The sequence below is a fragment of the Mytilus californianus genome, unplaced genomic scaffold (genome assembly GCF_021869535.1).
Source record: "Mytilus californianus isolate M0D057914Y unplaced genomic scaffold, xbMytCali1.0.p SCAF_10, whole genome shotgun sequence".
Taxonomy (NCBI): Eukaryota; Metazoa; Mollusca; class Bivalvia; order Mytilida; family Mytilidae; genus Mytilus; species Mytilus californianus.
The window spans coordinates 78,839,963-78,851,797 of NW_026262582.1; the positions used below are offsets into that span (position 1 = coordinate 78,839,963).

Sequence of the window (11,835 nt, forward strand, 5' to 3'; positions counted from 1 at the left end):
ATTTGTAAAAGTCTTATCAAATCCTTGTTATTTTTTAATAGCTTTTGAGCACTTTAACTTGTCAATGATAAAGCTTTGAAAAATCAAGAGAGATAATTTTCCCGCCAAAATGTCAATGGCAATTATCTCGAAAACATGCACAATGACGTATACTTTTTTTTTTTTGCTTTTTTGGTTCCTTTAATAATGCCCTATCATTATATACTAGTGTTATGAAAAGCTTGTTATTTTGAAACTGAGTAGAGAACCTCCTTAATCAGATGTTTCAAAATAACCAGTCTTTGGTATCACGTGTACCTAGTTTTCTCTAAAACCCATTGGAACTCTAACAAGACTATTCATCTATCAAAGTAAGTATATATGTGTGCAATTACGCACCATAAAAGGTAACATATCCTTTCAAAAATTCTAATTTTCTTCAGAATCAGGCAATGGTAAAAACATGACAAATTAGAGGCGTTCAAAATTTATAGTGGTGCACGGATTTAGTATTTGTTTCCTTGTCCTGTTCTGGTAATTTTAGATTATCGTTGGTCATTTCAACGAAATTAATTTGCTCGCTTGAGCCTAGTTAGCGAAAGTGAGTAAAGGAATCCAATTTATCGCTATTTTGCCTATGACGACGTTGATGTTTACATGGACAACGGCTCGTGCGTCCTTAGTTTCTAGCGATATTTCTTTATATCACTCTTCTGTGATGAGAAAGGCAATTATCGATCAGTATAAAGATCAATGGAAAATTTCGTAAAATAGTGATAAATCAAGATATTAGAGCGAGCTATCTATGTAATTTACTATCATTCTTACCAAAATTTATCAAGAGATTTCGCATAAACGAAAGACTTATCACTTTGGTGTATCTATTGAATAGTTAGGTCTGTGTGATCCTTTCAGCGTCCGTTTATTTTCACGATGCTTGACAACTAAGTCACATTTATTATAGTCTGCTCCTCTGTCAATTAATATCTTAACTATTTCTGTATGACCATGTTGACAAGCCTTTATTACTGGTGATTGTCCTTTCTTGTTACGTTTATTATATTCTGCTCCCTTGACTAACAGCATCTTTATGATTTGTGTATAACCTTGTTCACAAGTTTTCATTACAGGTGACTCACCCATCTCATCGCATTTATTTAAGTCTGCTCCTCTATCTAACAATATCTTTACTAGTTCTGTATGGCCATTTTCACACGCCTTCATTACAGGTGACTTATCGCTCTTGTCGCATTTATAATAGTCTTCTCCTCTGTCTAACAACATTTGTACTACTTCTGTAAGTCCTCGTTCACACGTCTTCATTACAGGTGACTCTCCCATCTTGTCGTATTTATTATAGTCTGCTTCTCTGTCTGTCACCATTTTGACTATTTCTGTATGGCCTTGTTCACATGTCTTCTTTACAGATGACTTATTGCTCTTGTCGCATTTAGTATAGTCTGCTCCTCTGTCCAACGACATCTTTACTATTTCTTTATGACCTTATTCACAAGCCTTCGTTACAGGTAATTCATTGTTATCGTCACATATATTACAGTCTGCTCCTCTATCTAGAAAGATTTTTAGTATTTCTGTCTGAACATGTTTACAAACGCTCATTAAAGGTGACTCTCTAGATTTGTCAAATTTATTACAGTCATTTATGTTGTCCATGTGCTCTACCAACATCTTAACTAATTCTACCTCTTTATCGTAGAGTTTTTGAATGTTAGCATACTGTTTAGTACATTTTGCCATTTTGTTTAACACCCGTTTTGTTCCACCACTTTGCTCACAAACAATCGTTAGAGCTGATTGATCCCTACTGTCATATGTGTTACAGTCTGCTCCTCTGTCTAATAACATTTAACTATTTTCGTGCAAATATTTATACAAGCAATCATTAGTGTTGAGCATCCATTTCTGTCCAATTTATTTAAGTCTGCTCCTCTATCTAATAACAACTTCACTATATCTGTATTACCCCATTCACAATCCATCATTACAAGTGACTTTTCATCTAAATCACATGTGTTACAGTCTGCTCCTATGTCTAATAACATTTTTACTATTTCTGTACAACCATAATTACAAACAACCATTACATATGATTGTCCCTATCTACTACATATATTATAGTCTGCTCGTCTGTCCAATAACATCTTTACTATTTTTATATGGCCTAATTTACAAGCTGCGATTATAGATGCGGTAGAGTTTTCCCATTTACAGCCTGCAACCCAGTCTAACAACATCTTTACTATATCTGTACTTGAATAATCATGACCACACGCCTTCAGTAGAGGGTATTGCCCATAGCTGTTAGATTTATTCCAGTCTGCTCCTCTGTTTTATAACATCTTAACTATTCCTGTATGACCTTGTTTACAAGCCTTCAGTAATGGCGATTGTCCCTTCTTATTACATATATTACAATCTGCACCCTAGACTATTTTTATGTGGCCAAGTTTACAAGCTTACATTACAGGTGACACACCCCTCCAGTCACATTTATTACAATTTACTCCTTTGAGCAACAAGATCTTTACTATTTCTAGATGGCCATTTTCAGAAGCCATCATTACAGGTGACTTCCCAAAAGCATCACATTGATTGCAATCTTCTCTGGATCCTCTGTCTAAAAGCACATTAACTACTCCTTTGTGACCATGTACACACCCAATCATAAGGGGTGACTTACCGGCATACGCACACCTTTTCATGTCAACCACATGATTACAACACCATTCGATCAAAGACATATCTCCTAAATAACAAGAATACAACAAAGCAGTTTCGAAGGTATCATAAGAATCATACGTAGAAAAAGGTTTACTATTGTCACAGATATTCGCCAATTGCCTCTGGTAAGATATATCAAATGTATATAAATATTCAAGAAATGTCAGTCTAAACTGCGGTATCTTCATATTGGTGTTACCAAACACTCCTTGTACATTTCCCTTTGACCTAAAGTAAATCTGGTGAAATTTTCGTATTACAATAGTAATAAATTGGTCCATGTCACCCTTTCTTTCTAATGCAAATCTTTCCTTTATCAAATCAATGTCTGCATTTTTTATCAAGCAATGAACTATTTTTTGTCCAAAGAAGTATGCCAAAAAGTCAAATATTTTATCATGTATGGCCCCGTAAACGTTCTGTTCTTTCTTTATAAATGTATGTGCACGTAGGTCAAGTTCCCTCTGTAAAACAAACCTAGATGTTCCTCTATCTAATCTGCAAACTTCACATGTGTTCACGATGATAGTTTTTGTTACTTCATTCATTTCGTCTGTTAAAATTGCTCCATTCAACTTGTTGTTAAACATTACACATAAAGCCAAAGCACAGTATTTTGTGTAATACCCTTTCTTCCAAAGCTTTCCGATCTCTGCTTCATAAACTGAAAATGGATTCTGAAAAAAGGTCAGATACATCAAGTTTAGGATTATCATTGTAGAGTTTGCATAACAGTGGGAAACAGTCATATAAATCATAATAGTCACCAATCTCAGAGGCTTTTTCTTTGAGATACAACTTAGCTAATGAATCCTTTTCAGCTTTTGACAAATACATGTTCTTTGATAAGATGTTACATACACATGACTTAAAAACTGATAAAGAATCAAACTTTTCATCTTGGTATACTTGTAACCTACAAGCTGCAAGTATTTTTGTTTGTTTTATATCAAGAATCTGTTTTATATCTTTCATTACTGGTTCCCAACGTTTGATGTAACTCAGGTCAACTGAAAAGTTTCCACATAAATCATCAATAACAAACAATATTTTCGTATTTGGATTGTAAAACCTCAAAATATCACTAGGCCCTATAAGTAGGAGAACGTCATACACTTCTGCCAATTGTAAAGCTGTATGTTGGAGGATAGTTGTTTTTCCTACACCAGAACTAGCAGTAATAGTTACACATCTGCTTTCCTGTATACATTTGAATACATACTGGGCAGCTCTTGTGTTTATAAACATCTTGCCATCGTTGGCCTTCTAGGCTTTTAGGGTATCGTTAATTCTAACTAAAATAGAATAATCAGAAATATTTCATGACAACTGACATTCCTGTCCTCAGTTGGGAGCCAGTTATCTTGTGGTTATCACATGGTGCTGTGTATCAGATTTGTTTTGTTTTGTTTCGTTTATTGCCATGTATATTTCGGGGCCTGTTATAGCTTGCTATAATTTTGCTCATTGTTGTCGTTCAAACTGTGACTTATAGTTGATAATATTTATGTAATATGATTGTTGATAGATGTATTGTATATTTTTCAGATGACAATATTGCCTGTTTACCGTTTACTTTCTCATACACTTGAACTTACATTTATTTCAGTAAAACAGCCATGTTTTTTTCAAATTTAAAACAAATGCTCAGATTTAGTCAAGTAAACAATTGGAGGTGTCATAGAGTTTACAATTATTTAGAATATCGTTATTAATGAAATGCCCTAACTTTAGTTACATAACGTAATTCACAGGCGGAGCAAAACTTTAAATAATGGCGGGAAAAGCTTAAATTATTTCTATTTTGCCTGGTTAAGATATTCGCTGATCTTGTTTTTGACTTTCTGTCAGATATACTGAATATCAATTGGTCTCGTTTATATATAGAATTTTAAAATTTTGCCAATTTACGATTTCTCTCATTTCATAACTCATTAACATAGAATTAAAAAATCATTTGGAAAATTTTGCTAAAAAAGAAAAAAAGTACGAAAATTTGTGAAAAAATAATTTCCCGCCAAATTGTTCAGGGTTTATTTGAAGAACTGTTTTAGCCTCCCTTGTTTTCATCTTGCTTTCATCCTTCCATAAATAAATAGATGACGGTTGATTAATTCGTAAGCATGGATTTAAAATTTGAGCACTTTACAAAGTCAAGGAGTAGATTTGACCAAGTCCCATCCAAAATTTTACCTCTTTTATTCCAAGGTACAGTATCTCTCTGAGAAACTTTTACTTCTTCCATTTGTTTTGTCACAACTGCAAAATTTTCTTGAAGTAATTCATGAGATATTTTCATTTCATTATGTGACAGTTTCAGATTTTCTAAAGATTGTTTAAGCTCCCGGATTTCATTATAAGAATGCTTCATGTCTATCAAAATTTCTTGGTTGGTTTGATCTAAAAGTTTTGTTTTCATATGGTCACATTCCTGCTTCATTTGCTCCCCATCTAATCTTTCGATGGCCTGTAAAATATAGAATATTTTTTCTCTTTAAATTTATAGTTGCACACAATATAGGCTATTGCAGTTATTATATTAATTATTTTCCTTTTACCTTTCTTGGTGACTTGAATAAAACTTGCAGTACAATACAAACTTAATGATTTCACTGTGAGTTAAAAACCGAACATATTTTGCGTTTTATCTTCCATCAACTTTTCATAAACAGCATATGCATTAAAGGAGTAGGCCCAGTAAGACCCCTTTTTGGCCCCAAAATATAGCTGTTTTACAAAATTGTTAAAATGTAAATTCTTAGCTTTTATTGGAAAGAAGAATACTTCTGTTACATAAATATGGGCTGTTTTTGACAATACAATGCACATGTATCGGGTACTAGCATCATTAAGTCATGCTAAATTACTGAAATCTTCGAAATTTTAGCATTTTGGTTAATTTTAGACGGTTTCCGTCTGAAATGGAAGTGGCCGCATTTGTGTTCATTCTTTATATTTAAATGTAAGTTGTATTTGATGATAATACATAACATATATAAAGGTTGAGAATGAACACGGATACGGCCACTTTCATTTTTGATAAAAAAAAACATCTGAAAAGTGACATATTATGGCATATTTGATAGATTTTTTATATTTAAGCTTGAATTTGAGCGTCTGTAATGAATAAATCAGTTCAAATCTTTCACTTAAACTAATTGAATCGACTGAAGTAGACACTTAAGTGTTTAAAAAGTGTCCAATATTTTTTATCAGTTGAACCTGAATTTTGAGGCCAAAATCGGCTCTTACCGGAACTACTCCTTTGTATGAGAACACATAGAATTAAAAGGCATTATTCTGATAATTGTGCAATAATCTGCGATTATCGTATGTTCTATATTAACTCAGACCGTTCATGTTGATCAAAATAACATTTATAGTACTTGTAAGTTTATACTTATATAGATTAAAGATCATTTAATTCAAATTCGGTTTCAAATATATATTAACTATTTTCAAAGGGTAAGACTATTAAAACAAGAAAGGAAATATCATAGACAAACAAACATTAATTTCGTTGTCTGGATTAATTTGTTATACAGGTTGTATAACTTGCTTTTATAGTATTGTTTACAATAATATACATTTTGTCATGTATGGGCAATCTGAAGCTTGGTGTATCTAGTTGTTGCAGGCTGTACAGTGACCTTTAGTTTATAGCATCTTTGTCGTGTGGGTGTCTTGTGGAAACTAATTTCATTAACTATGAAACTATATCTTCTTATTTACTTAAATCTGCAATTTCGGTTATGTGTCTAAAGTGATACTATTTATAATTTCAGAAGCTTCTGTTTGTCGATGATAGTTTTGAAAAATGATCAAAAGAAATGTCACAGTTCTTTCCCATAACTAAACAAAAGTTTCACGTATTTGGCTGAATTTCCATTTTTGATAAATCGCCACATTTGGGTGTACACTCTTGAAAATATTTTACAAAATGTTTTAGATCTGGAATTGTAAATTGGGTGTTAATTTTTGTTTTAGTCAACAACACATAGTATGAAAAAAAACATACTTTTGATGAATGTCATGATTGATCCACATGTGGAGTAGGATCTGCTTACCATTCCGGATCACATGAGGTCACTCCCAGGTTTTGGTGGGGTTCGTGTTGCTTAGTCTTTAATGTTCTATGTTGTGTCTTGTGTACTATTGTTTTTCTGTTTGTCTTTTTCTTATTTAGCCATGGCGTTGTCTGTTCATTTTTTTATCCATGAGTTTGAATGTCCCTCTTGGATCTTTCGCTTCTCTTTACATTTAGGCTTTCATATAGTTTTTGTTAGGTTAGACAAAGATTCACTAAAATGAGTGAAAAGAAAATTGGTACATATATTGATGTGACTCCTAGTTTGTGATTTGGTTAACTATGTTTGTTAGCAGCCTGTTTCTTCAAACAAACCTGGGACAGTGTTGTAACATTTCTACAAAGATTAAAAATCATTTTCACAATTTTAATCATCGAATTATCACAAAACCGTACAGAAATTAAAAGTAATAAAATCTAAAATAAAATTGAATTTGTTTTTTTTTAACAAACTGTGAGCGGTCCATTTTCGTTCCACGTAAATATTTTTTTTTTGTTTGGTAAATATATATATATGTATATATAATGAATAGATTATATTCAACGATAAATCTTACGGGCCGATGGATCATATAATTAATATACAGTACACTGAATAATATAATATATAATAAACAAGTCTAAAAGGGTACAACATCACCAATAAAAGTAAAATCATTAACAAATGTTAAACATTTCGGATAACAGATATCCTTCATCAGTATGATTATTATCTAAAATGAATCATAATAATCTATTCTGGTTATAGTAAGTACATACACCAGTTAAATCATTCCATGCAGTGTTAAAGGAAGTAACGTCTATTTTGCAATCATCCAGGTGAGCTAGGTAATTCCTGTAGTGTTTGATTCTTGTTAAATCTGCAGGTTGTGTGGTTTCCATGGTAGAAGGTAATCGGTCAAATCCACAAAGAGGAGGAATCATTTTAGTCAAGTTCCTCAGTAATGCTATCATCAGAGTCACATCAAACCTTTTGGAATCGGGAACATCTGTGAAATTCACAAAATTACAACAGTAATAAGGGTTACAATAAATGAAAAAAATTGTTAATAAACGGTTTTCAAATAGCGCAAGCAAGGAGCCAGTAGACTTTTTGAATGACGTTGGTTAAACTGTTACTCTTAATAGCATTACTCATGTCAATTTTGTGTGTGTATGTTTTGGTGAGGGGTTAGTCTATTGTTTGCTAGACCATTTGTCCTTCTGTCCCTCTTTTGTATCCACAACTTGTCTTTAATTGCTGACAGAATTTGAAATTGTCGTAGAATCTTACTAAACAGATGACACTTTTAGTCTTAAAGTGTCATTTTGATTTTAAAACCATCTTAAAAGTCTGAATAAATAATTCTTTAATCATGTTCAGTCGTTCAGTAAAATTTCTAAATTATCTACTGCGGTTAAGCTATTGCTGCTTGCTGCTCAAGCAATTCATTTGCAATCAATATAGAATCATATCAGACAATTTAGTATGATGTTGAGGTGTACGTACAGTTATCATCTAAACATAGACTGACAGTATTGATTGACGCCATTCAAACTGTCTGAACGGTATTGCATTTACTGCAGTGTATTAACCTGAGAATGAACCGAAAGACTTAATGTCTTACTTATTTAGTTATTGTTTAGTCTTTTAAGGCCTGTTTAGATTAAAATGATCATTGCAGATCAAATTATTTCCAAGGAAATCAGTTTTGTTAATTCCATCAAAATTGCATACTAGATATCATTCACTTATCATAATAGGTTCCGTTTAAACTGATATACTCACAAACATCATCATGAAAACTATGCTTAAGTTTCAACGACCGACCAAGTACAACTGCATACCAACTGTAACTTTTTTAACAGATGTCTGACGACGCCGCCATCGCCATAAAAAGAATATTCAAGTGTACAAATATTGATAGAATTTATGATTGCTTATTTGCCGTTGACAAAATTACCACTGGCGCTCTTTAAATTATATGAATAGACGTTAAATTATTTTAGGGAGACAGCTGAGTGACTGTCTTCCTGGAAGTATTTTCATTGAAATGACTGACAGGATAGAGTCAAACTCCTATAACAAAATCAGTTGCTGACACAAACAGTCTATCTGATAGAGACTTTGCAAATGTTGATAGATTACAAAGGGAAAACAAACTATCAAAACTCAGTTGAAAAAGGCTCAACTCACCAGATCGATACAAGGAACACAAACAAATAACAAAAATACAGAGTGAACGTTGCAGGGTACTGATACATCCCGAAACAAAAAGATAAAAAAAATCATTTCTCAAATTTCGGTGACATTAATGGTGACTATAACTCATAAATGATACATTTGTTTTTCCATTATACGGCATATATCTTAAGTTAAATTATAACTCATCGTTGTTTTCAATTCATTGTACATATTGTACATTCCCTTAAAATGTTACCAACGCAGGCGTGATTGAAAAACATCGGCAATAAACATAAATTACGTCAGCAAATATAATTGTGCTCCTCCACAACAAAATTAATGAAGAGTGTGAGGTACTCTATGCAGTTGTCACATAAAGCAGTCGGAAAGCATAACAAGAGTACATCTAGTCATATTTATAACGATTATTGATATTTATCTGTACACAGGAATAACTAATAGATTAGCACAATGTGGAAAGTGAGAACAAATTATTTGATTTTTAATGGGTTGAAATGAAATATATGTGTTAATATTTCTAGTGGACAATGTTTAAGAACTCATTCAATTATTTTGCTTTTATTTACATTATGGCAGATCTTTCATTAATGCTTTAGAATTATTCAAAAATAACCAATTAACATGTTTAAGGGCAATAACTTCTTACTGAGTCATGAGATTGCATTGGTCATATTGGTTTTTTTTGTAGATCTTCTACAGGATTCGTTTTGTCTTTTAACATAACAGTGTTTACCTATAATTCTACAGTTGTTATCGTTTCGTTAGATGTGTTCGAGCTTTTGATTTGGCCATCTGATTAGGGAATTTCCATTTTGAATTTTCCTCGGAGTTCATTATTTTTGTGAATTTGCTTTCTACACATTTTCTGGATTATTGGCAAACAATTAAAATTCATACAACATTTCAGGGCACTAACTTCCTCAGAACTGACAAAATAGAAAGTAGGTATATCTTGAAATTCTGATTATAAAAAAAGAAGATGTGGTATGATTGCCAATGAGACAACTCTCCACAAGATACTAAATGATACAGAAATTAACAAATATAGATCACCGTACGGCATTCAACAATGAGCATAGCCAATACCGCACAGTCAGCTATAAAAGGCCCCGAAATGACAATGTAAAGCAATTCAAACGAGAAAACTGACGGCCTAATTTATGTTCAAAAAATGAACGAAAAACAAATATGTAACACAGAAACAATGAGCATGTTTGTCCAATCACTCAAATTTTCTCTATCTACTATGATTTAAAATATGACATTTAGGGTATAATTTTCGCCAAACGACTATGTGTGTTGAAGGCCACAAAAAAAATCATCTAATAACTTTCTATATGTTAACATCGTATTTTATAGGAGTAACATGACGAGAATCTCATGTGTAGCAGAATCTGCTAACTCTTCAGGAGCACCTGAGATCACACTTCGTTTTTGGTAGGGTCTGTGTTGCTCATTCTTTAGTGTTCTATGTTGTGTTTTGTATACTATTTTTGTCTGTTTGTCTTTTTCTTTTTTAGCTATGGCGTTGTCAGTTTATTTTCGCCTTGATTAACATCTTTGAAAAAAATTACGATGACAACAGAAAAAAAGACTGAGGACGACACATGACAGCAAAATCCTAGACAAACAAAAAAAATATCATCAATTCATTATTTCTGCACTTACCAGGAAATCTTGGAAACAGAAAGTTCCATTGTGATTGATTGATTCTACGTTTCTTTTTTAAGGTAAACAGTTTGTCATACTCTTATTTCTTTAGTGAGGCATCTAAACACACTGGAGCAAACTCATTGTGAAAACAGGTTCTTACAGCACGCGGAGATAGTCCTGTCAGTAACAAACTCATTCGAATATAGTTTTCTTCCTCCACCGAAAGAGATGCCATAGTAAAGTAGTCTTTATTTCTTGTTCGAAATCATAAGCAGGATTCTATCAAGCAGAAGATTATCATTGGAAGGGCCAAAACCTAGACATCATATTTTGGCCTTAACATTGACACAAACATTGATCTCTGTTCATATTCCCCTCAGAAGGCTTGTATATCTCCTGAAATGAATTTAAACCTTTCAGTATTTTAATTATGTTAAGCTCTCAAACTCACATACATTCCCATTCAATACATGTTATGATTTATATTCAGTTACTATGATGCTGATTTTAGACAAAATAAGTGAAGATTTAATAGAAATAATGCATTTGGAGTCGTTTTTATGAATTTCAGTCTATGGTATGACCTTGAACTAAAAACAGTGACATCATTAATCAATAAGGATTATACTCCTTTTCTTTGCACACATTTTCATCTTTTTAGTTAGTGGTGACCTTGAATTTAAGAGTGGAATCCTTTAAATGAATTTTAAATGAATAGCAATTATCTTCCCACCTCATGGGATCATAAATATTTGACAAGACACACATAACCATGACAGTAGATGTGTTGACTTCACTTCCAAAACGGAACTGCCTCTTAATATATTTAACCATATATCAAATAAAATTGCAATCTGTATGATGCATTAAATAAACTTAGCAATACCCCAAAACACCATTCTTCTTCGTATTACAGGTAAACGGTATAACTAGACATTAATGAATTATCTGAACAAGAATACAAATGATGATGTTTACTGTAGGTTCATGTTAGGATACAACCGGTTTTGATTTAGTTTGTCTTTTTGATGGGTGTCTTTTGATAACTAGATATCGTTTAGAATCATGAAAAGTTTACAAAAATGCATCAATAAAGTGATTTTTATGAAGCCAATTAATGGTTCAATAGATATCTATATTTTGTAGATCTTGTATTATTGCTATTGTTTATTATGTTTCGTAATACTGT

At 32.4% G+C, this 11,835-nt stretch overlaps 1 protein-coding gene across 1 annotated transcript; it reads right to left on the reverse strand.

Moving 5' to 3' along the window:
- Positions 1-846: 846 nt before the first annotated feature.
- LOC127719190 (myotrophin-like) lies at positions 847-1,362 on the reverse strand. Its single transcript, XM_052225211.1, has one exon. The coding sequence runs from the start codon at positions 1,360-1,362 to the stop codon at positions 847-849; it is 516 nt and encodes a 171-aa protein (XP_052081171.1).
- Positions 1,363-11,835: the final 10,473 nt, after the last annotated feature.

Excerpts from the sequence above, each read along its gene's own strand:
- LOC127719190 (XM_052225211.1), bottom strand. The coding sequence starts at position 1,362 with ATGGTGACAGACAGAGAAGCAGACTATAATAAATACGACAAGATGGGA.